Raw genomic sequence first — 25,651 nt, 5'->3', positions numbered from 1 at the left:
TGAAAATGCATTTAGCTTTCATGAAAGTGTGCACATTCATCTGCACGCACTTTATGAGCTGAATGTCTGTGCAGTTTAATTTGTGGTCAGGTTTTATTCTGAATTAGTGTGCTGTATGCTTATGCATGCTTATTATTACCCAACAGTCGGTTGGAAATGAACTTCCATATGAGGACGCTGTTGTCATCAATCTTGTCATCGAAACCAAAAATCTGCCTTTGGTATTTGATTCTACATATGTTACATGCTGCCATTGAAAAGGTTGAGGTGAGGTGTGTGCTGTGAGAGATGTGGTGTGCAAAAATTATTTGGGATTTAAGAAATTTCATTTGTTGAGGGTTTGTTCACAGCTCCCAGTCGAGTTGAAAATCCTTTTCTCATTCTGGAAAAATAAACAGGAGAAGTAAGAGAGGGAAAAACGTTGGAGCAATGAGAGCAGAAGGGCTGTCCTTACCTCGGACCGTGAGGGTGGTGCTGCACTCCGCCACGCCCAGATTATTCTCCGCCACCACCCGGTACTCCCCTCTGTCGTTGGGGCCAACGCGGAGGATCAGCATGGAGCAGACGCCACACACGTTGGTGATGTAGTAGTTGGCGTTGGTGTTGAGGCTCATGTTGTCCCGGTACCATGTGACGTGGGGCGCGGGGTTGCCCCGCACTGCGCAGGTCATGTAGCACTCGTAGCCCTGTGGAGCCGCATGCATCTTCAGAGGAACTAAGAAGTCTGGGGAGGTCTGGAGGTTGAGGGGCTTTGATTCTGCGAAGACAAGTGTGAATTTCTCTGAAAGAAAAAAAAAGCGATTCATTTGTGATTGAAAATTTGACTCAGTATTTGATTCAGTTAAGTTCATTAGTATGGAATGGATGTGAGAAGAGAAGAATGTTAACCCCTCTTTTTGGTTGTGCCCCACGTAGGCGCCTCGGTCGGCTCAGAGAAGCCCATGTCGTTCTTGGCGAACACCCGGAAGAAGTACTCTCTCCCCGGCAGGATGTTGGCGGCTGTAAACTTGTTGTTGTAGAGGTGGTCAGCGACGGTGCGCCAGGTTCGTTTGACCGAGTCTCGCTTGGCCACCATGTAGTGGAGCCGGTCGTCCCGCTTCTCGTCAGGAGAGGGAGTCCAGGACAGGGTCACCGTACCGGGGACGCTCTGCTCCAGCTCCACTGGGCCGGGGGGCTTGGGGTCATCTGGTCATAAGACATGAACACTTTATTAGAGCCACTTTAAAATGTTGGACTGTCCTCCAGACAGCAGAAACTGACCATCGATGTAGGGACAGAAGATGACACTGCACTGGACACTGACACTGGACAGACACTGCATCAAGTTAAACTTGCTGCTTTACCGGTTACTCTGATCTCAATGTTGAAAGTCTCCTGGCCTACGAGGTTCTTGACCATGATGGTGTAGATTCCAGAGTCGGAGCGCTCGGCCGTGGGAATGAGCAGCTGCGAGCCTTTGGCGGAGTTGGTGACGGTCACATGTCTGGCCACAGGCGCGCCGTCCTTCAGCCAGGTGATGTCGGGCAGGGGAGACGCCTGACACAACATAAAACAGGATTTGTTGCAATGGTGGAACAATCGATTATAGACTGGAATATACATGTGGATATCTGTTCACTGTGTGCAAAATGTCAGTCATGATTTAATGTCCCATTAAGTCCCCATCCTCATAAGGATATTTAGAAAAATGTTCAGTGTTTAGAAGACGCATAAATAAATTGACCTCTCTCTTATGTTTGAAGTTCGCCTACAAAAGCAGCTCTCGTCTGCAGAACTTCCATCAGCCAAATAAGGTGTGAAAGTCTGGCTTGCTGAGAAGCTCGCGTCTCGCGGGCAGAAATGAAGTCGGGGTGCCTCTGCCGTACCTCAAAGGCCACGTGGACCCGCAGCGTATTTCCAGCCCTCATGACCACAAAGCTCTTCATCTTCTGATCGGTGAACCGGGGCCTCACTGGAGGGGCGCCCATTAAAGCAGAGATGTATGTAACAGATTAAAATGCGCATATAGAGATTAATTTAATTGCATGCTGCAAATCTTGTTAACATGCAACAAGAACATTCATCATACATACACAAATGGAAATATATATAGATTTAATATAATATACAATTTGAATTGAATACATTTAATTCATTTAATTATTCAATTGATCATGAATGTATATTGGATGCCGATACATATTTTACAGGGTTTTCAGCTCTAATCAAATGTAATCTGCAGTTCGTGGCAGAGAAGAAGAGAGGCTCGGATTCTTTCTCACCAGGAGGGGGCATCGCTATGATGTAATTGTCGAATCCATGCGGGAAGCCCTCCCCTCCCTCATTGGCGGCGATGACCTGCACCCAGTACATGGCCATGGGCTTCAGACCCACCACGGTGAAGGACGTCTGGATGGCTGCAGTGCTGCTGCAGCGGCTCCAGTCAACACTCTCTATGGGCCGGACCTCCACAAAGTAGCCCTTGGCCTCGTCCTCCACCCCCCTCAGCACTCTGGGTTTGGACCAGGCCAGACACAGGGTGTTGTAGCTGGAACCTGTTAGCTTGAGGTCAGTGACTTTGCCTGGAGGTTCTGGAAGGACACGATGGGATTGTGAGATCAAGCTCCTGAGCTTGTCATCTCATAAATGCATCTCCACAGAATTCCACTGGAAATTTGGGCGAGTTAACAGATGCATGAAAATGAGGCTGCGGCCCTGTTTAAGGTTGAACGCTTATGCTGAGAATATTGTCAAAAATACAGGTACAGGTTCTTCTCTTAGAACATTTTTCTAAGAACATATTGTGATAAGTTTACTGTCCAGTGTTTTCAACGACACCAAAACCAGAGAAGATCGTCAGATCATAAAATAGATGGAATTACAACTGGAATGCATAATTAATTATGTACTTACTTTTAGGGTCTCGCGCAAACACGAAATCCGAAGGCAAACTCGGTTCTCCTGCTCCAGAAACGTTGATTGCCACCACTCTGAATTCGTACTCTGCCCCCTCGAACACGTCTTTCACTGCATATTTTTTTTCTGGTGTTGAAATGACAGAGACGGATGAATGTTTCCAACTTGTTCAAATTCAGGAATTAAAGGAATGAAATGAAATATGTGCGTTTGACCTTTGATTGGCTCCTCAGGGGGATTTACGAGGTTCCAGAGGTTGCTGCCCCGTTTGCGTTTCTGCAGGTTGTAGCCGACGAGGCTGGCTCCCCCAGTGTTGGGTGGAGGAAGCCAGGTCAAATTGATGCAGTCTTTAAAAGCACTGACCACCTTCGGAGGAGCCGGCTGGCCGGGGAATGCTGCACCAAAACCAACTAAAATGTCGAACTTTGCTGTTCTATGAAATGAAATGACTGTGTATGACGACTCACCCAGCAGACCGGCAGCAATGTCGTCAGTCTCCATCATCTCACTGACGCCCTCAGCATTCTTGGCTCTGATCCGGTAACAGTACTTCCTGCCACGGTCGATGTCGGTGTCCCTATAGGTGGGCTCGCGGTGGATCTCCCCGATCTTTGTCCAGGTGTTACGTCCTATCTGCTGCCGCTCCAGGATGTAGTTGGTAATGGGACAGCCGCCATTGTCCTTTGGGGGACGCCACTTGAACTCGATAGCGTTCAGTGAGCTCTCCACTGTCTCCACGGGTGGCAGTGGGGGAGTTGGTTTGTCTGTCAGGATGACCGGAACATGTCAACAGAACATTCTGTAATCTGGATTCTAGTGGTTGAACGGTTAAAGCTCAATTCCTTCCCCTAACCCCCTGGCTCCACCCACTGTACTATTCCAAAAATTATATTGTTATTGCACAATCAATTAAGAAACTTACTGAAGCGTTTTGAGGTTCTCATTCAGACATTTCACTGCTGGCTTTTCTTGAAAGCCATTCATCTCACAGTGAGGTGTAAGCAAAAAAAGCGTGTCTTCAAAACTCCAACCTCTTATTTTACATTTCATCGACTTTTATTCGTTATATAATAGGAATGTTTTCAATAGTTCAAATTTTTGGCACAAATCTGATAATGGTCTACCCTTCGGACCCCCAATACCCTTTCCTACCAACCCCAACATTACAAATAGAAACCTGTCAAGAGCAAAGGAAGTATAATTTACCAAGGACTATAAGTTTCGACTGGGCCTCAATGGTGCCGTGTTCATTCTTAATCTTGATCTTGATGGCCCCGGTGTCTTTGCGCTGGCACTTGATCAGTCGCAGGGAACTCTGGGTGTTGGACGCCTCAATCCTCACGCTGGGGCCCGACAGGAGCTCTTCATCCGCTTTATACCAATGCACTTTCATCGGCTCCTTTCCCGAAAATGGCAGTGCAAACGCAGCATTGTCGCCCGCCCTTACGATCACAGGCTCAGAGAACTTCCCCAAAGCCTCAGAGTCAATTCTCGGAGGGTCTGAAACAGGAAAACAAGACGCTGGGGACATGTCCACGGAGGCGTGCGGCTACTGAGAATACGACTTCACCTTCAACAGCGAGGGCAGCCTCGGATTTACGTCCGTCCGCTTCAAACCTGTATCTCCCGGCGTCCTCTTCCTTGCAGCTTGAAATGATGAGTTTATGGGTGCATCCATCTTTAACAATCTTCACGTCGTCTTTCGATTCCAGCTTCAGCAGCACACAGCACAAGATGAAACAAAGGAGAGTGTTATAGTGTGTCAAAATTCCGTCTGTACTCCCACAAAATTAAATAAAATATATATATATACCTTCTTTCCATCTTTGTACCAGACGCCCACACAGTTCTCACTGCTGAGCACGCAGGACAGCTCCACCGACTCGCCTTTGTTGGAGACGGTGTCTGACAGGCCGCTGGTGAAATGAACCCTGGCATCTGAAACAGGGAGAAACTTCCTCCAACACTCTTTCAACATGGTTCCGTGATGCCGTGTAATCGTTCCCTCAGTGCATTTCCATGCAGACTATCTGCCATAGTTAAGTGCTACTCTTCTTTCTTTTCTTTTTTTCGTACATCTCATGTCTTGCTTCATGGTTTAACATTCTCTATAGGAAAACTCATTGACACCACCAGGTTCCTCCAAACTTTCCTGTGAAAAAGCAAGGGCTCACCTATAACTGTGTCAGGAACCAATGGACCAGTTCTGCTGCATTTCTTAGTGTCTGCTGATGCGGCACCGTTACCAAGTTCCTTCCCATCACCAACAGAACCATCTCCTTGGCCAGATCCGTCTTGTCCAGATCCATCTCCACCAGACACATCCCCTTGACCAGAACCACCTGATCCATTCACTCCAGAACCATCTCCTAGACCGTCTCCCAGTCCTGATCCATCTCCTGCCCCTGTTCTCTTAGCCTTCAGGTCTTCCTCCTCCTTCTGCTTTCTGGCTAGCTCATCATCTCCTTCACCTGCTCCACTTTTTCTGCCTTTTCTTCGGTTTGGATCCGCTGGAACAGAAAGAGCAAAGAAAGGGCTGTAATATCCTGACAATATTACACTGACCCATACTTATACTGAACATGTGGCATGAGTTGATATTAATATTGGATCAATAAATTAATATAGACTGAAATAGACTGATATCTAAGACGATAAACAAGAAGAATGCAGTGTTGGTCTCTGACATGATTACAAAATATGCTGCTCATAGTTCTCCAGTGGCATCTCTTTACAAAATGATCTTCTTTTCCCTTTCAAAGAACATATCTCAGTAAAACCTGTCTGCCCACCTCCACATTAGAACCCCAAGCGAAAGAGGTCTGACCTTCAACACACAGTGACGCATGGCATGGTGTGATGCCTACGATGGCCGTTATGGTTCCACTGTCAGATGTCTCACAGTCCTTAATCACCAGCTTGTGGACCAGCTTGTCTTCTGACACGATGATGTTACACTTCTCTCCTTCTTCCATCACTTTATCATTGCTGTACCACGTGATCTTATCCACCGGGGCAGACAGGGAACAGCCAAACTCAACGCTTTCCCCTTCTTTAGCTTTGCCATCTTGGAGCTTGCTGGAGAACTCAACCTCAGGAACTAAAAAACAAAATTATGTATAAATTATAATATGTAGACAATTTATTTTCTTTGGAGAATGAAGCTTCATTTTACTTTTGAAATCGGTGGAGAGGACATTGCAGTCTTCTACATCTATTTGGTACAGGCCAGCATCTTCTGGTCCAAGTTCTCGGATACTGAAGGTGTACTTGCTGCCTTTCTGCTGCAGGTTGTGCTTCATCTCATTGTTGCTGCTGTATGGAAGCATGACCCCATCCTGCACATCGGAACGAAAGAAACTCGGTCATCCTGATAAAACTACAGCCTGGAAACAAACACTCCACCTTGTAAAGGAGAACTTGGCTGTTGGGGTCTTTCAGTTTCATGTCGACCCCAAACTCAGCCGTTCCATCCGTCTTCACCACGACCTGGTCGACTTTGTCCAGTTGCTCAACCATCTAAAGAGCACAGAGGGCAGCAGAATCTAAGTCCATGTTACTGATTCTACAGAACCATGTTGTAAACAGTGGAGGCAACTGAAAGATATCAGTGGGGTCTCAAACATGGCCGGCCATGTTTTATATGCCATCCATCCAGGCGACGGCAAAAATGGAGGGAAAAAAAGGGTTTCTAAAAACTAGTTGGTATTACTGTGTCTGAATAAGCAAAGAAGAAGCCAGCATGAATTAGCAAAGCCTATTAAGTACTAGCAGTAATAACGATATGTACATTTCCTACGTGCATATTCATGCTAGTAATAAAACAACGTAAAAGGTGGCGATAAAACAACGTAAAAGGTGGCCCTCCAATCTTTGTGTCATGATCCGGTCCGGAAGGTGTTACTCTGGTCCGGGATCCGGTCCAGAGTTTCACGATTGTCCTGTGTAATGTTCCCTAATCATTTTCACCTGTGTCGAATGTATAAATCTGCCCTGTTTGTTTCTGTTTGCCGTTGGGTCTATGATGTGTAACATGTTCACCAACGTCTCGGATGTCTTCCCTGTCCTGTTCTGCACAAATTAAACGTGACGTCATGCGATTGCGTCCTTCTTCCTCATCATCTCGTCACCTCTTCACCCTCCTCTCTGTTCACCTGCCTCGTCATGCCTGAAGGTTGACAATTTGTGCTAGTACGATTCTAGACACACCCCTGGGGAGCCATTTAGCCTCTTGCCTAGGCCTACAAATTTGTTAGGGCCCGGCCTGGTCTCAAATCAATGCGCTGACAATCATGGGGACATGCGGTGAGCCATGATGAGCCCTTGGATGGCAAACTCTTAACAGCCCAATCACCTTCAATGGTCACCAATTTGACTTCGCAGTGGAAGGGAATGTGATGTAATCGTGTGAATTCTAATGATTTGCATTATTTGTTGTATACAGTTTCACATACACAATGTAAATAAGTAGAATTCTTAAATATTGTCCCTTTAAACTGGAAAACCACAAAGATATTCCCAGTAAATTCCCAGATATTCCCAGATATTCCCATTCATACTTTAGACTGCTCCTCCTCTCTCTCTTTCTTCAACATGTTGAGCTTCTTCAGCAGCCAGCGGAAGTCCGTCACACCAAAGTCGGCGCAGATCCGCTCATAGTCCTTCTTCTGCGCCGACAACAGCAGTTCCAGAAGTTTGGGGTCGATCTCGCCTTCCTTTTGGGGTTTGGGCTTTTTTTTGCGCTCAACAATGCTGAACGGCCACAAAAGAACAATCAGATAAACAAACAACACTAAATATTGTAGGATACGTGCAGCCGATGAGCTATGCGGTGAGAATAACGTTACGTAGTTTTCTTCAGGAGTTTCCTGAAGTCTTCCGGGTCATTCTGGGAAGCTTTAAGAAAAATGGAAACCTTTAGAGTTCCATAATATGTAAAACTGGTTAAGGGTTCATTTTGAACCCTTGAAATGTCCTGATAACAGGCAGAAACCATTTATCAACGATTGGTGTACATGATGCGTAATTCACCTTCCGGCTTCTTCTTTTTGACTCCAACTACAGGACGAGAGTAATACATTGTTCATACAAATTCCTTTTAAAAAAAGCTTTATCATCGTTTGTTAATGGGTACAAACCTTCAATCACAGTCAATGTGGTCGTGCACACGGCTTTCCCGTACATGTTTGTTGCAAAGCATTTATACGTGTCCGCTTGGTTAACAGCCACGTTGGGCATCTGTGCAAAATAACAGTCACACACATGAGCGTTCTACCATCACAAAGCGTCTTGAGTTCCATAAACAGGAACATGCTCTACCTCCAAAAGGTATTCGCCATTCTTTTCATCGTATCTCATGCGATATTTCTCTGGATCTGAGGTGTCGCCCTTGGTCCTTGCCCATGTGACCGTGGGTGTGGGGTCTCCAGTAACCACGGCTTTGAAGAAGGCTAGTTTACCTGAAATGAAACGCGCAGTGGCCAGTGTGGTGACGTTGTGCCTGCTTGTCACACTGTCCCTGCAAGAACCCGGGTCCTACCCTCCTGAATGGTCAGGGCGAAGGGCTTGCGCGTGATGTCCGGGGTGCTCTTGCCTTTCGGGACCTCCTCCACGTGCTGAGTGATCATCACTCCAGGCACCCTGGAGCGCTTCTTAATGGCCACTGGGGAGAATTCGACCAGAGGAAACAAAAACCGAGATGAATACATTTATAACGATGGCACTCAATTCATGGCTCCCAAAATGAATGTGCTGTACACAGTAAAAAAAAGTTGGCAAAGCTTAAACGTTTAAGTTCTCATAATATATATTTTTTACAGCGTTCATGTCAGCTGATCATGTGGCTTTTCATGCTCAGCATTAGGGCTTTTCAACCAGAAGAGGGCAACAGCGCGCCACACGTCCCTTCTGGATTCTTCCGTTTCCAAACGAACCTTTCATCCCACTGATGATGACAGATTCTGGAGTTAAACCTCCTGATCGGCGTAAACTGTCTTAACTACAAGGGGACATTGTGTACGCAGACTTTTTTGGAGACGACCTTTATTTTCCGCAAGGGGTTGACACAGAGCCAAGACTTGCTAGATTATAAAAAATATGTGGGACATTGTCATGGTGCTCATCATCGTACTGAAACTGCCAGAAAATTTCACAGGTCCATTTCAAACATCCACTTGTACATGCATGTCCTGAAAAGGCAAAACTTGTCACTAAAAACTGGATTTTTTCTAGCAACAAATCAAATCTGATGACTTTCATGTGTGTTTTAAATAAATAACTTTATTTATCCTATCAGATCCGCTGTTTTCAAAATGTAAATATTGATAAGATTGACATTGTGGTTGGTACTACAATATTGAAGAAATTCCATCTTAGTTCTGATTTTTTTTATTATGTGGAACTGCTGATTTCTCAATCATACCTGCACCCGGAGGAAGATCTTCATCGTCTGGTGTTGATGAGAGGACGGGAGACAGCAGAGACACGTCAGACTGAATAAAGCACCACACAGCGAGAGCACAGAGCACAATGCAGCCCTAAAACAGACTGAACCATCAAAGCACTCAGGTCCAGACCAGAACCTGAACACTAGCCCCGTTCTGCAGAAGAATATTCATTAATTGCTGGAAGCAATTGGGTCACATCTGCAATCAACAACTACAAAAAACAACAACACCCTTGCAGCTCATGCGTCGCTGTATGTGAGTTCAGCTTTCAATGCAGCGGAAGCGGCAGTTCACATGAAAACCAGCAGAGCAGCACCACCATGAAAGTTCACTCATCTGCTCATTCATTGGGTCTTCTTCTGCCTTCTTCATTCGCCAGATTTCCTCTCTTCAAAAGCAGTGAACAAGCCAGTTGAGGAGCTGGAAGTGAAGATGGATCTCCACTCCGGCTCGATGCTCTTAGCGGCTTTGTAGGGCTTTGCGGAGGAAACGTCTTTGTCAAATTTCATGTTGAAGAGCTTGTATCTTCTGCCTTCATTCAGAAGGGTGACCCGAGTTGGAATAGAAAGGCAAGGCAAGGCGAGTTTGTCCAGAAGTTTCTTCAGGAGTCTTGGAGGAGTTCCAGTCCTGGAAACAGTCTTTATAGCCCTTATTCACCGTTCATTTACACACTTTAGTACTGGAGCACCTGGCGGGCACCTGGTTTATTTTTTGAGCATTAAAATCCTTACCCTTCCCCTGGGGATGAGCATCCTCTGTGGCTCTCTTCATCTTCCGTTATTTTTCCTTCAACGGTTTACGGGCCAGCAGGGAGACAAAAAACAGGAACGTCACCATGTGCATTTTTTATTTCCTTATTTAGAACCGTGTTCTACATTATTCATTCACACATTGCTCTAATGCTTCTGTGTAACTTCCCTTCCAATCAATCTAATGCTAAAGAGTCAAGTCAATATCAATTTCACTGTTCTTCACTTTATCTCTTCATACGAATCAGATCAATATGGGAATTCATTAACTAGAGTTCTCAGTAATAATGATCATAAGACTCTCACCAGTTCATAACTTGTAGAACGATAGATCGTTTTTATTTCACTTCCTTTACCCACAACATGACATTCGCCTGCCAATTTTTAAAGAATGTGATCTAAAGCACATTCTAAGATAAATTTACCCTTGCAGCGAATGAGATTTCAGGTTACTCCTAACGAGACATAGATATTAGGATTTTATGAGAGACGGTCACATGACACTTGCAGTGAGGTGAAAAAGGAAATTGCCGAAATTGCCCTTGTGATTGTGAGCACACAGTGGTGAAGCACCATCTGACCCTCTGGAGTCAGCTGGGTGGGCAGCAGGACTCAGGCTGTACATCTCCAGACAGAATGCAATGCTGACAAGTTTTAAATAAATCAGCCTGCGTCACTCCAAAAAAGGTCTTCAGAAGACAAGCGAGTTCAACAGTCCAAAGCAAAGGAGCAAAAGCACGATATTTCTAAAACATAGGTCATGTAGCATTCACAAATGCATATTTAATATGAAACATTCATGCATTGTTGCTGTGAATTCATAAGTGCTCTCTCATTTTGCTTTATTAATCAATATCCTGGTGTCTGAGACACATTAGCAGACTTCACTGTTTTTTTTCTCTTCATATGACTTAAATCAATATAGGAATTTATTAACTAGACAACGGGAGAATGAGGAATGATCAGTGACGATCATTAATAACGTGAAAATGTGGAAAATAGTTCTAGTGTTTTGTTTAAAAGCTCTTATGAGATTTCATCTCAAAGATGTCTAATCGAGCCGAGCGATTTATTGCACAATTTTATAAATAAATGTGCTTTGAATGTCAGATAAATATGTCATATATGCCAGTCAGGCGCTCTAATTTGTGCCCCATCGTTCGCAAGGCATTAAAAATGATGTCAGCTATTGGTGCGAATCAAATTATGACACATTGTTCATCCGCCATTGGCTTCATTCTGCAAAAACACATCAAAGAGTGTTAAAATGATTGAATAACTAAATTAAATGTTTTATTAAGGGACATAGATTCACAGATCTCTGTGAACCTCATAAATCATGAATCTAGAACCCTGGTCCAAATCATATTATTTGATTGGCCTCCAGAACTGTGCCCTGCCACTGGCCCCTGGAACCATTTAGACCGTGGAACCAGTAAAAGATATATTAAGCGCTCGATGTGATACATTTTGCATCTGGTGTAACGCAACACTGACATTAAACAAATTTATGGTTTCACAAGATCCTCAGTAATCCTTCTACAGGCTGCAGGAGGCCGTCTCACCACTGCACTTCATCTGATAGGTCACATAACTCATAAAGGCCAACGCTGCAGGGCTTTCGAACCGCGATCGGCGATGATTCCGAGCAGACAGAGCATCACCAACATCATCATCACTCCATCCGTTCTCAGAATAAACACAAGATTGGTCTTAGGTTCGACAATTGACATTTTTTTTATTCTGATCCAGGATGTAATTCAAAACCCCTCCTGCCACTGCAGAACGAAAGTGGGCGTGAAATCCTGCAGAATGTGTGCAGTTCAGCGTTCTATCAAAACCATCTATTATTTATTAATCCTCTGGTGTGTGGGCCACCGCACATAAATATTTCACTCACTGCAAATCCCGAGCCTGTATAGCGCAGCGCAGCGATCAGCTGGGAAAGAGCGGGAGAATAAATTATTATTCCCGAACGATCCACCAGCAGAACTGTTTGTGCTTTGTTCATTGGTTTAAATTATCTTTGCGGTAAAAAACCCTGAAACAAAAAAAACAACCAACCAACAAACCAAAAAAATAATAATTTCATGTTTGGTGTATGAAATCACAAGAAATAGAATAACAAATATTGCACTGGTCACTCTTCTAAAATATTCTAGAACCCTGGAAATGCTCCTCACATCCTGATCTTTTGAGCGATTAATTAAAACATGAATCACTAAACATTAAAATATTTAGCAGGACACTCACTTTTCCACCATGTTACAACAGCATTTACATTGAACACTGGCATTCCCACCATTTAGCAGATGCTCTTGTCCAGAGCGATGTGCATTGGTGCTTTGTTGTACCAATCAGACAATTTCTTATGTTCAATACGTGTGCATATATACGTACATACATTCATACATTTTATACAGTTATCCAGTTATTAACAGACTATGTATTTGTATACTGTATTTTTTAATATTAATCTGTCTGTTGGCATAGTCTTTTATTTATTTTATGGCTTTCTTGTCTTGTACTGTCCTCTTTCAGTTGTGACAATGTAAATTTCCCACTTGTGGGAATTATAATCATCTTAAATTAATTCCTGTATAGCCAGGCTTAAATCAACAACGGATGTTGAACGGAGACTATCGGATAAGTTTCAAGCCCTACTAAAGCGCAGCGGACCTTACATTGAAACAGAACAAAAAGCCACGCCTTCCATCCAGGCGTTTTCGAGTGGAGACTCACCTCGTGGTCTACAGCTCAGCGTCTCTCCTGCTTTCTCCAGGACAGAGCGCCGCCTGCCCCCTTTTGTTAGGCTGTAAAAGATTATTGTAGCGAATGGGAACCCTACATGCAGCGAGGCTCCATCAGCTGTCACACAAAATGTTTTATTTGGGCGAGGTGTTTATGAAGCGGGCGGAGACGGGGCGTAATGCTAAATGCCGGATGAATTGCCTTTAAATGATTGTGGAGCAGCTAAGGGACCATTTCACGCAATACACAAACAAACCAATTAACCCGCTGGTTTCATGCAGTTAATTCCACGTCTACACAGATCAAACTGAGCCCATTTTTATTACCCATCAATTTCAGTCTGCTCTCGAGTCCCTGCCTGAAAGCGCATGCATGTGGATTCTGCTGGTTCACAGCGCCTCTGGCACGAACCAGCTGTTCCACATACACAGGGGTTCTCCAGTTCCACCACTGCGCCAGGCCAGAATTTATTGGACAATTAAAGGTAATCTGACAGTGATGTTTATTACAGTTCTGCGAATGGGACTATTTACTGATCTGAGAGCCCCCTGCTGTCTGTCTGCGGTCAGTAGCAGAACTGTACTTTTACGACTGGGGACTCGTGACCTTTGACCCCAGACCCAGGAAGTCCTGTAAATTGCCAGACACTCATCCTCCATTGTGTGCAAATATCAGGTACGTTAGCGACTGTTCCGTGTCCCGTAGAATCAAGCGTGCTCTGTTGTGCCGAACGTCCAGAGTTTGGCATTTTGCTTTGCTTATTCATCACCCTGACTCCGGAGAGGACCCTGTCAGTCCTGGGCTGTTCAATAAAGGCCTCGCCGAGTGAAAAAGACAATTACAGTACAAAGCCGTGGAACGCGGGGAGCAATCAAGAGTGCCACGTTCTCGATAAGCACATTTTTCACCCTGTCAACCACAGGCAAACGGGAAAACGAAATAAAAAGCCCCACCGCTCCACGAGGGGCTCCTTTTACGGAGATTCGGCGGAGGATGAAATATTTCTATATTTGCTGAATTATCGTCCTCTCAGCCAGGATTTATTGAAGGGCTTAAGGGGATATATTTGGGCCGTGTAATAAAAAACGCACACTGGGCAGCAGCGGCAGGCCACGCTGACGTGGGTTGGGGGTCCGGTGTTACCGGAGCGGCTGTGGGTGGGTGTGGGTGGGTCAGACGGGTATAAAATTCATGCTCTGCTATCCTTTTCACGCCTTTACACCGAACATGTTCAGGGAGCAGTTGACCAACTTAATTACTGAAATATTCAGTGATTAATAAAAGAATATAGACAAGAAAACATGCAAAACGCCTACAAACATGCAAAACGCCTACATGCAAAACGCCTACAAATAACAGTAAGCATATAGGAAACCTGTATTTTTATTATGGGAAATGTCTCATTAGAATTTTTTGAATGATAGTTAACAAAGCACAGAGCTTAATCCACACTTACTGAAAAGATTTTAAGTTCAGTTATATTCTGTCCATAGGACACCTTATCCAGAGAGAGGAACGCAGTCAGTCAGGGTTTCTGTTCAAGCGTATCATTTATATATACAAGGTACATCAAGACATTACAGGAGCATGGATGTACAGCAGTGGTGGGCGTTCCTGGACCTGAAACTACAAATCCAGATCAGGATTCTGAACCAGATGTTCGCTACACAAAATCCTGGTCCTGATTGTGTACATTCAGCTCCAGGAATGCCTGTCACTGCTACATAGTGAAGCGGAATCCTGGCTGTGAGGTGAGAGACGTTCCTGATGCTCCTCCCCATCCTGGACGCTTCAGTCTAAGAATGAAAGAAGAAATCATTAATTCCTTATTAATTCTTTAAATACATTCAAAGTTAAAAGTTTAGGTCTGGGCAGTGTCCTAGCAAAGCTTATTTACTGTCTTCGCACATTTTTGTACATTTACATTTACAGCATTTATCAGACGCCCTTATCCAGAGCGACTTACAATCAGTTGTTTGTAAGTCACAGTAGTAACAGTGTGCTGGAAACAGAACATTTACTCACAGGTCTCCAAATCTTTGGAACAACCTTCCAAAGATTGTTGTAGAATCTGACACAGTTTGAATACTTAAATTCAGACTAAAAACCTACTTGTACGTTCAGGCGTTTACCAGAACTCCCATTAGTTCACCATTAGTAATTCCGCTGGGAAAGTTTACTTCTCAGCTCACCTACTGACATTCTTTAACTTTAAAACTAACATGGCCCTTCTCTTTTCTACGTCTTTCACCATTTACTACACCATTCCCTCTAATATGCTACCTCAATACTACAGGGTGTGCCATTTATATGTATACACCTTCATAAAATGGAAATGGTTGGTGACATTGAACACATTTTATAAGTGTTCAGAACTTGGAAATAACTCATGAAAGAATAAAGTTACGTTAAAACCAAGCACACCATTGTTGTTCTTGTAAAATTACCAATACATTTGATGTGTCACATGACCCTCTTCCTATTGAAAAAACAAAAGTTGGATCCAAGATGGCCGACTTAAAAATGGCCACTATGGTCACCACCCATCTTGAAAACTTTGCCCCCTCACATATACTAATGTGCCACAAACAGGACGTAAATATCACCAACCATTCCCATTTTATTAAGGTGTATCCATATAAATGGCCCACCCTGTACATTATAATACATTACTGGGCCGCAATAACCTCTATATGCCATATTTCCCAGATAAAACTCATTGAACATCCTAGGGTGGTACGGTGCTGACTAGAGGAGGACTGAGCCTTGCTTCCTCTCAAGGCTTCTTCTCTTTTCTTTGCCACTGTCACCTTTGGCAGGGAATTTGAGCATTGTTGTAATGTGAGGTGCTTTGAGCCAATGTACAGTGTTAAAAGCGCTGCATAAATAAAATAGATTGATTGATTGATTGAGAGTCCATACCTTTAACCCTCAGCTTTGTGGAACACTCCGCTTTGCCGTGTGAGTTGACAGCGACCACCTTGTACTCGCCGCTGTCACTCGAGGACACTCTCAGGATGTACATGGAGCAGACGCCATGGGCGTTGGTGATGTAGTAGTGTTTGTCGCCGCTGATGCAAATGCCGTCCAGGTACCAGGACACGTGGGGCGCAGGGCAGCCCCGAATGGCGCAGGTCATGTAGCACTGGTAGCCTTTGGGTGGAGTGTGCACCTTCAGAGGAACCAGGATAGATGGGGGTCTCTCCAGGGTGAAGAACACTGGTGCGCTGGGGACCAGCGTAGCTGGATACAGAAGCAAGTTATTCATTAAGACATCTGTTAACAAGAGTCTATCCGTGTTACTATCACCGGTCTCCAATAAATAGAATCATCTCATGCATCAATCAACAAGATTGCGTTCCAACGTCACTCATGAATCATTGTGAAATGCTGGTTTCCTCAGAATCTTTCTTCTGCTTCCTCTGTGTTTGGAACTCACCTCGGTTGATGTTAATTCCCCATGTTGGAGAGTCTGACGGTTCCGACAGGCCCATGTCGTTCTTGGCGTACACGCGGAAGTGGTATTCCCGGCCTGGGTGGACGTTGGCGGTGAACGTGTTGCAGAACAGTCGGTCGGCGATGGTGCGCCAGATGCGGCTGTTGGACTCGTGTTCTGCCACCATGTAATGCACGCGGTCGTCCAACTCCTGGTCTGGTGAGGGCGCCCAGGTGATGATGACTTTGCCATCAACCACTTGCTCCAACTGAACTGGACCTGGTGCTTTGGGTTCGTCTGTAGAGCCACAGTCAATAAGATATTTTACATTTCCAGTATTTATCAGACGCCCTTATCCAGAGCGCCTTACAATCAGTATTTACAGGGATTTGCTCAGGTACACAGTGAAAATGAAAGTGAAGTGATTGTCATTGTGAAACACTGCAGCACAACGAAATGTGTTCTGTGTATTTAGGCATCACCCTTGGTGAGCAGTGGGCAGCCATGACAGGCGCCCGGGGAGCAGTGTGTGGGGACGGTGCTTTGCTCAGTGGCACCTCAGTGGATCGGGATTCGAACCAGCGACCTTCTGATTACGGGGCCGCTTCCTTAACAATTAGGCCACCACTGCACCTAACCCCAGTGGACGCAATGCTGGTAAGTGGGGTTAGATCCTGGCTAAAATACTGGACACTGGCTAAAATTTTAAGTAATTTAAGTAAACTCTCACTCCTAATATTTTAGCATTGATGTTATGTACATAAACCAATCAAACCGGATCTAGACTATTTTACATCAGGGTGGTAGTAGCCTAGTGGGGAACACACTCGCCTATGAACCAGAAGACCCAGGTTCAAATCCCGCTTACTACCATTATGTCCCTGAGCAAGACACTTAACCCTGAGTGTCTCCAAGAGGGGGACTGTCCCTGTAACTACTGATTGTAAGTCGCTCTGGATATGGGGGTCTGATAAATGCTGTAAATGTTTATTTTCATTACATCAATGCTAAAATGTCAGGTGTGACAGATTTTTAAGTTTATTACATTTTTGTAAATTTGGCCAATGTTCACTTTTTCCATTGTGGGAGTTTGTGGCCTTCTGGTCCATAAGTGAGTGTCTTACATACTAGGCTTCTATCACCAGGGTCTGATTCTGGCTCTACAGTCACCACTGAAGAGGAACTCATCTCCACCCTACCTGTAACTCTGACCTCCACCTCAAATGTGGAGGTGCCACTCGAGTTCTTGGCAATGATGGTGTAAATGGCGGAGTCGGAGCGCTTGGACGAGGGGATGACCAGCTGTGACATTCCTTCCACGTTGATGATGTTGATCCATGGAGAGATGGGTTCGTTGTTTTTCAGCCAGGTGATGTCAGGCACAGGCTCTGCCTACAGACATATAAAATTTACAGAATTACACCTCAGAAGTGCATGAGAGGAAAAACTGAAGAGCCTTTAGTGATAGAGCCAGCCGCCCCTACTTCATAACAGATCTTGATCCGGACCGAATTTCCAGCTCTTACGACCATGAAATCCTCCGCATCTTTAAACTGGGGCTTCACTGAAAATTGAAGGAAGACTCATTCGTAAGAAAAAGGTGCTACAGATAAAAAGAGATCTGTGTTCGTCTGGTGATGATGATGGTGGGTCACTCACTCTTGGGATTCTTGGCACACACCAGGGGAGATGGTGGGCTCGGCTCCCCGACTCCGGACATGTTTATTGCCGACACTCTGAACTCATACTCAGACCCCTCGGATACATCCTTCACAGCAAACTTCAGTCCTACACACACACACAAACACACAAACACACACAACACAATGTCAGCGTGAGCCCCATCCTGGATGATTTATGCAGATTTCTCATGCCAGAGTTTCATGCTCTTTAGGAGTGAATCCACAGGATGGAGCCCTAACACACTGTAACACGGTACACAAGCATCTCATTTGCTTCCCTAATTCACCTTATTTAAATGATGCAAAGCTATGGGCTCATTTGCTTCAGGGTACTTTACAATTGCAGATAACGCACGAAGTGTATGAAAATGCAGGTACCTTCTATCGGCTCATTGGCCGGGTTCAGGGAAACCCACTGGTTGGTGTCTTTCTTGCGTTTCTCCAGCTGGTACCCCAAAATCTTGAACCCTCCATCCGTCTCGGGTGGAGCCCACTCCAGAGCGATGCAGCTCTTGGAAGCGCTGATGACTTTCGGGGCGGAGGGGGGTCCTGGGAACACTATTGACCAATCAGAGGGGTGAGAAAGTGCATGAAGCACTGCCATTCCACTTAGAGCTGCAAATCTGGGCCTGAACCCGACAGGCTTTTTTTTATCATTGTAGTCGGGTCGAACTCACATGGTAACTTCTCGGTCAGCAAACACGAACGTACGGTCCATAGTACCTGTCCTTTCCATATGATTTACTGCTTTTAAATTTATTTCGGTGATTGGTAAAAGTGGTTTGCATGTTGTAAATTCGTTTTTATTGAATGTTAATTTATTTATTAAATGTTAATTTGAATTACAATTTTCGGCCACCGTTGTCATGTGATGCGTTTTAATTTTCATGAAAGAGATACGAAAATGTATGCTGAGGAGGTGAAACACAGGCTAGACTCTGGCGATTATTTTTTAAACTGCCACAAATTCTTTCCCTCTTAGTTTAGCACATGTAGCCCGTGCAAAGAATGCCAAGCTTTTAAAAATCTGTACTTGTCAGGTTGGGTCAGATTCTAAATCTAGCTCATCTCTCATCGTTTGGGGTTTCTGTAGGATCATTGTTCTAAAGCAGGGGTCTCAAATTCGTGGCCCATGGGATGATATTTTGTGGTCAATATAAAAGGTTAATGTTAATGCGGGCCGCAAAATTTTATATGATTTTTTTTTCAGTGAACATCATCTTAAGAATTTCCTTTGAGTTTTCAATTGGAAAAAAGGCTGAAAAGTTTCAAAAGATTTATTTTTTTTCGCTGGGAAATAACTAAAATGACACTATACTTACACGCCACACATGGCATTTCTCACTCTTAGAGAGAGAGAGTTAAGTTACATTACCATAACTTTACAGTTTTTATTACATTTTGTATAATTTCACATTTTTTTTTTTTGTGCTTTTATTTCAAACGTGATGAGGAGGCTGGCAGAAGTGCACAGTGTGCAAGAGAAGCAGTGCAATTTCGTTAGCAGTGCAATTTCGGCCCTTGCTTACAACTTGAGAGGAGCAACTTTTTGGAGTTTACAAAAAAGCATATTTGACTCAATTTCACCGGTGTTGAATTCGTCATCGTATGGTTTGTATTTTGTTTTTCCATCAGTTGAATGGGCTGACTTGTTTGAAAGTTGACTGCGATATGATCGCCACTATCCTTGTGGATAATTTGTTATCATGATGAATCTGCAAATTAAGGATCAGATTCACCACCAACACTGATGTTCCGTTGGCAATGACACCCAGGGGAGTAGACCTCTGATAGGGCCACTCAGCTATAGCTCCCGTCCGCCGTCCCGCTTAGCAACTTCGGTTATAAAGTCAACAGAACATCCGTATAGGACGTACCGCGGAAGTAAAAGCAAAAATGACGCAAGGAAGCAAGAAGTAGTTCTTCAATATCTCATTCATATTCAGCACCGTTTATGTTCAGAGGAGCCCGATTAAGTTAAAGAAGTGTTAGTAATGACATTTGAGAAGATTGGATATTTTTGGTGGCCCAACCTCACCCAGACTCTGTCTCCTGCGGCCTGAAAGATAATTTGAGTTTGAGGCCTCGGCCCTAAAGCACCAACCATACTTCAGGGTTAAATGTTGTGTGTCCTCCAGATCGAGTATTCTTACCCAGCTCTCCTGCCATGATGCCCTCCGTCACCAGTGGCTCTCCGATGCCCTCTGGGTTCTCGGCGTATATACGGTACACATACTTCCTCCCGTGGGAGACATTCCGGTCCCTGAAGATCATGCGGTCTGCGGAGACGTCGCCAAGTTTTTTCCACATGGTCTCTCCGACCTGCTGCCGCTCGATGATGTAGTTGGTGACTCCTGATCCGCCATCGTCCAGCGGCGGCTTCCACTTCAGCTGGATCACGGATGAGCTGCTGTCAATCACATCCACCGGGCCTTCTGGAGGACCCGGCTTGTCTTTAAAGCAGAAAGGAGAACCAATGAGATCGTCTCTGTATAAAGGCGGTTCCTAAAATCTAATGTTAAGTTTATCATCTTACTCACCAAGGACAATGAGTCTGGACATAGCCTCCACAGAACCAAATGGATTCTTCAGCAGAATTTTTATTTCTCCCGAATCGGAGCGCAGACACTCTTTCATGAGCAGTCGGCTGTGGGAGGGCTCTTTCTGTATCTTAACCCCGCCCCCTTCCTGCAGCCCCACCCCGTCTTTAAACCATCTAATCTCTAGGGAGTCCTGAGGAGCAAAGGTCATCTTGAAGGATGCGTTCTGGCCTGCTTTCACAATCACAGGCTTGGAGAACCTGTGCAGCTCGTCGGGGTCCAGCTCCGGCACATCTGATTTGGGACGATTAGAGGGAAAGTGACATGAACATCTACCAATGCTCAACAATACCCATTAAATGTATTCCACCTTAAATAGAATTTTCTCATTCCCATGCATATACTTCCATAACGTTTGGGTGATGGTTCCTGGCCATCATGGTTCCAGTCTGGCTGTTTTTCTGAACCTCTTACCTCCAACAATCATTGAGGCTTGTGACCGGAGTCCTTCCACTTCGAACGCATACAGTCCTGAGTCAGTGTCGGAGGCGCTCTGGAACTTCAGTTTGTGGACGCCTCCACTTTTTGAGATCTTCGGTCCAGTCGTGGTGGACAGCTGACGGAGACGGAGAGTGGGTACTGTTTCCACCAACATGCATTCGTTAAGGTTTTCTACATGAACACAGCGTTCTGTACCTGTTCTCCATCTTTAGACCACACTCCTTGAGTCGAGTCACTGCTGAGCTTGCAGGACATCTCAGCAGGCTTCCCTCGGATGGCATATGTGTCAGATAAGCCACTGGTGAAGTGCAGTTTTCCACCTGGTGAGAAGAGGAGGACATGTGTACACTATCACACGAAGGCCTTAACTTCTGAGTTTTTTTTTCTTCATTTTTATGGGAAGGGGCTTTTCCATGAGAACAATTAGAAAAACATGGAAGTCTGTGCAGATGCACAGTCCCGGAGATGCTCTGCATGAACACATCTGGCTGTTTAACACGAGCTCATCAGAAATTCCTCAGTGTGCAGAAGTGTGCAGAAGTGGAGCTCAGTGGGGTTAGGAGATATCACCCTGACCTTTAACCTTAAACCAACATTCCTCACAAACACACAATTATCTTCTGAGGAAGGATTCTGCATTAGACAAGTTTAAAAATATATTATAAAGAGGTGAATAGATTATTAACAGATCAACATTAGATCGTTACTCTTCTAATTCGAATAAACAACATATTCTAGCAGCATTTAATGCAATGCAGAAGTAGCACATTACAGTACGTTATAGTTTTAATCTGGTATTTCAGTGCACACTCTTACCAGAGCTGGAATCTTTGACCTGTTGCTCAGGACTGGAGCCTGAACCCGCTTCAGATCCTTCAGAACCAGATCTCTCTGGATTCGGCCTATCAGTGTCTGCAGCCTTTTCTGAATATTCATACGCAATTGTGCCATTCAAACGTCACGTTTGGTGTACAGAACTCATCTTTCAGGGCTGAGGTGTGAATAATTAGTGATGACCTATAGGTAACTATTTGGGTTGTCAAGAGTTTTTTTTGGAACGGGTAACTAGTGGTTAATTATATGGGACACAACACACACCAATAAACACACACACACACACACACACACACACACACACACACACACACACACACACCGCACAAATTCGAAATAGACTAAACTAATGACCACAGACATATCAAACTATTCCAAATCAGTAGTGTTATCAAACTCTCTATCATTCAGGGCATCAAATGAACCTTAACCAAGGGGTCCTAACAAACCAAGACATTTAACAAAAATGTTTAAAAAGTCAGTGTTTTCCTAACAATTTATAGGTTATTTAAGTTATTATTTAAGTTGGGTTATTCATGCTAGGGCTGCATGTTCTCCACCATCTCACCATTGAGCGAATCATGGAACTGTGTTTCAGACCCAAAACCTGAAGAACTGACTTCTGTTTTTGACTCTCCTATCAACAATTATCTCAGTGAGCATTGGACATTCATAGCTTTGGGTGATTTACAATAAAAAAAAACATGATGATGTTTTATTTAAATGCTAAAATGCGTTATTCTGATTCATGATAATATAATATCTCACCTGCAGCAGCTGCAGCATCACCTCCTACATTTGCACCTGAATCTAGCGGAGCACCCAAATCTGCCCCTCCAGAAACATTCCCTCCAGATCCAGACGTTACATCTGGTCTAGTTCCAGATCCAATTTCTGCCTTGGCCGCTCTCAACACCTCAATCTTCTCCCGCTCCTTCTGAAGCTTGTCCTGCTGCTCTTTGGCGATCTTCTCCAAGTCCACGCCTGAGCCCCCTGCCTGCGTGGTCTTGCGGGCTTTCTTCTTACCCCGGGAGTTTGGGTCGTCATCAGCTGGAGGACAGATTAACCGGTGAACCAACATAACTGACTAGGGTGGCAAAATGAGTTCATTAGCTTCAGGGACAGTGGCTAACTTTCAGACATGAAGGTTTTCATTGTTCTATAAGAAACATACAACTCAGTACAGAAGGTCTGTTATTCCAGAACATAAAACGTTTTTCTAAAAAAAATTCGGTCTGATCTGGCCTTGAGTCCACACGGAGACGATGTTCAGGCGGCCCAAAATGCTTATTTCCTGAAACGGGTCGAAGAGTGAATTTCTGTTCTCCATGGGTACAGCAAAGCAGCTTTTATTGTGAAAATGCTGAGGAATTAGACCAACCTCCAATCTGACCTATAACCCCAAATGTGTCCTACATACAACAATGGCGGATAACATGTACGTGCTGCGCTGCAGCAGATGTTGAACCTCATAAAGCAACTACAAGAAATCCCTATACGGTGCGTATTTAGAGGCATTCTCTGCGTCTCCATGTGGGTGGCAACTTTTTTAGAAACTGTAAACCAATTTACGCATTTTAGACAAGAGCGTTCTCATGTGGACGGGGCCTTACATTCCACTACCAGCCAGGCATTGCAGGACTTGATCCCAGCCACGGCGGCGTAGATGCCCTTGTCCACAGGCATGCAGTCCTTCACCACCAAGCGGTGGATAAGTTTGTCCTCGGACACCGTGATGTCATACTTCTCCCCGGCCTCCAGGGCGGCGCTCTTTCCAAACCAGTTAATGTGAGAGAAGGGGTTGGACAGAACACACTCGAACACGGCGTCTTCTCGCTCCATGGCCTTCACCTCCTGAATTTTGACAAGGAAGTCCACCATAGGGACTGAGACAAGATGAGGAGAAGAATGGAGATTCGGGTGAAATATAAAAACTAAGCTAAAATATTAATATGAATCAACATAGTGACTTTCATTGTATGTTTAAGAAGCCCTACTTTTAAAATCGGTGGAAAAAATATTGACATCCTCAACATCCAGCTGATATAAACCAGCATCGTCTGGAAGAAGGTCCCGTATGGTGAAGACGTATTTCTTTCCAACCTGTTTCAGGCTGTGCTTCATCTCCATTTCCACCTCTTTGCTGTATGGGACCATCTCACCATCCTGAGGGAGAAAAACCTCCTCCAGTAAATGGTTTCTTGGTGGAGCTTTTTTTTTTTTTTAACATTCCAGTCTGATACCACCTGAACCTCACCTTGTAGATAAAAATCCTGCTGCTGGCATCCAGGAGGTCCATATCGATCTCAAACTGTGCATAGCCTTCCCCCTTAACTTCAATTGGCTTTAGATTTGTCAGGTTTTTAATGAACTGGAGCAGAGAAGAGAGGGGGAATAACAGCAATAATAAAAAAAAAAAGGTTCTAGAGGCACTGACTACAGAATCTCCCTGCGGTCACCTGCGCCTGCTCCTCCTCTCTCTCCTTCTTCATCTCATTCAGCTTCTTCAGCATCCAGCGGAAGTCGGTGACGCCGTACTCCGCGCAGATCCGCTCGTAGTCCTTCTTATCTGCGCTGAGCAGGAGCTCCCAGAATTTGGGGTCAATTTCGCCCTCTCTCCTGCCCTCGGATTTCGCCTTCACCTTACTGAGAGGAACGATATCAACCACATCAATGGCCAGACCACTACGATTCTCGATCGCACCATCAAATTCACGTATCATTTACACATTACGCTTGCTTGAATACGTCAAGGCTTTTTCACACACTCTGTTAAACCTTGTGTACCTCTTTCTTTTCAGCATAGATTTGAAATCTGAGGGACCCGTTGATGCTAAAATAAAGACACAAACAAGTCTAATATTGTGCATCATGGTGTGAACTTTGAAGTTATGAATACATCATAGATGTTTTTATCTATAAAATGATATTAAGCTGTAATAATTTTAGGGCTTGTACTCACCATTTGTTTTTGGGTCCACCTTCTTCTTCTTGTATCCAACTGGAAGTCATTTTAGAATATTTTTAATGCCCATTTATCACCTTAAATTATGTTGTGATGCTGCTCAGTATCATTTTCAGAGACCAGCCCCACCTTCAATGACATTCAGCATGACCGTGACCACGGCTTTCCCAAACTCATTTTTGGCGTAACATTTGTAGGTGTCCGCCTGGTCTGGTGATACGTTCGCCATCTGTGAAATTCGGAATTAAAATGTTCCTGGCTGCGATGATAATATGTATTTATTCATGATTATTTACCTCGAGTGTGTTTTCGCGAGAAACCGGGTCGAATTTCATCTGGTATTTCGCAGGGTCGGACACGTCCCCATTACTGCGGGCCCAGGAGACGACAGGCTCCGGGTCTCCAATGACGATGGCCTTAAAAATGGCCAATTTACCTGCAGCACAGCAAGTTACGGAACTTTTTACACTAGTGCCACCCAATATTAGGTGCTGAGGTCTTGGTTCCAGATAAAACTCACCCTCCTGAATGGTCAGGGCGATGGGTTTCCGTGTGAAGTCGGGGTGGCTCTTGTCAGCAGGAACCTCCTCCACGTACTGCGTGATCATCACCCCCGGGACCTTGGACTTCTTTTTGATTTTCACTGACGAGACAGGAATTCAGCATAAAATGCAGATGTGGGTCCTGCCACACCCCAAAGAACCAGGGATGAGAAGTGGTAGCTTCTCAGCCAGGCAGGATGAGTGACCCTCGTAAACGGGGGACCCTGTTTGGCCCGCAGATGTGTTTATTTTCCCGTTTCTCAGGCTGAAAGCAGATTTCAGCTCGAGACAGCCGGACGAATGTGAATAA

The 25,651-nt window shown here is 44.6% G+C and overlaps 2 protein-coding genes across 2 annotated transcripts; both read right to left on the bottom strand.

The window, feature by feature from the left end:
• Positions 1-247: 247 nt before the first annotated feature.
• On the bottom strand, positions 248-12,854 carry LOC114801090 (immunoglobulin-like and fibronectin type III domain-containing protein 1). The gene is made up of 22 exons (XM_028999059.1): positions 12,833-12,854; positions 10,073-10,127; positions 9,317-9,343; positions 8,435-8,557; positions 8,215-8,354; positions 8,034-8,133; positions 7,743-7,791; positions 7,455-7,647; positions 6,301-6,414; positions 6,071-6,233; positions 5,723-5,995; positions 4,709-4,833; positions 4,466-4,607; positions 4,102-4,395; positions 3,111-3,290; positions 2,893-3,021; positions 2,262-2,570; positions 1,866-1,951; positions 1,344-1,536; positions 889-1,185; positions 455-781; positions 248-382 (listed from the first exon to the last, which is right to left on the bottom strand). Exons 2-22 carry the CDS (start codon positions 10,110-10,112, stop codon positions 378-380), a joined length of 3,309 nt encoding a protein of 1,102 aa, XP_028854892.1. The 5' UTR covers positions 10,113-10,127; positions 12,833-12,854; the 3' UTR covers positions 248-377.
• LOC114801026 (immunoglobulin-like and fibronectin type III domain-containing protein 1) lies at positions 11,325-25,446 on the bottom strand. The gene is made up of 21 exons (XM_028998971.1): positions 25,320-25,446; positions 25,096-25,235; positions 24,929-25,028; positions 24,797-24,835; positions 24,622-24,667; positions 24,294-24,480; positions 24,092-24,205; positions 23,832-24,000; positions 23,448-23,720; positions 22,603-22,884; positions 21,196-21,320; positions 20,974-21,115; positions 20,500-20,793; positions 20,113-20,412; positions 18,338-18,517; positions 17,937-18,065; positions 17,762-17,841; positions 17,477-17,669; positions 16,281-16,574; positions 15,764-16,084; positions 11,325-11,329 (listed from the first exon to the last, which is right to left on the bottom strand). Exons 1-21 carry the CDS (start codon positions 25,405-25,407, stop codon positions 11,325-11,327), a joined length of 3,501 nt encoding a protein of 1,166 aa, XP_028854804.1. The 5' UTR covers positions 25,408-25,446.
• Positions 25,447-25,651: the final 205 nt, after the last annotated feature.

The sequence above is a fragment of the Denticeps clupeoides genome, chromosome 12, assembly GCF_900700375.1.
Source record: "Denticeps clupeoides chromosome 12, fDenClu1.1, whole genome shotgun sequence".
NCBI classification, from domain to species: domain Eukaryota; kingdom Metazoa; phylum Chordata; class Actinopteri; order Clupeiformes; family Denticipitidae; genus Denticeps; species Denticeps clupeoides.
Note: the sequence above shows the minus strand (reverse complement) of the source record. Positions and strands in the feature narration are given on the sequence as shown.

What these genes read in the sequence shown, in the direction of transcription:
- LOC114801090 (XM_028999059.1), bottom strand. Translation starts at nt 10,112, where the DNA reads ATGAAGAGAGCCACAGAGGATGCTCATCCCCAGGGGAAGG. An exon ending in GTTTGCGCGAGACCCTAAAA is followed by an intron (nt 2,571 to 2,892) that starts GTAAGTACATAA and finishes GTGTCCTTCCAG; the next exon opens with AACCTCCAGGCAAAGTCACT. An exon ending in GGGCACAACCAAAAAGAGGG is followed by an intron (nt 782 to 888) that starts GTTAACATTCTT and finishes TTTTTCTTTCAG; the next exon opens with AGAAATTCACACTTGTCTTC.
- LOC114801026 (XM_028998971.1), bottom strand. Translation starts at nt 25,407, where the DNA reads ATGATCACGCAGTACGTGGAGGAGGTTCCTGCTGACAAGAGCCACCCC. An exon ending in GTCCAGACTCATTGTCCTTG is followed by an intron (nt 20,413 to 20,499) that starts GTGAGTAAGATG and finishes TCTGCTTTAAAG; the next exon opens with ACAAGCCGGGTCCTCCAGAA. An exon ending in GGATCAAGATCTGTTATGAA is followed by an intron (nt 17,670 to 17,761) that starts GTAGGGGCGGCT and finishes ATATGTCTGTAG; the next exon opens with GCAGAGCCTGTGCCTGACAT.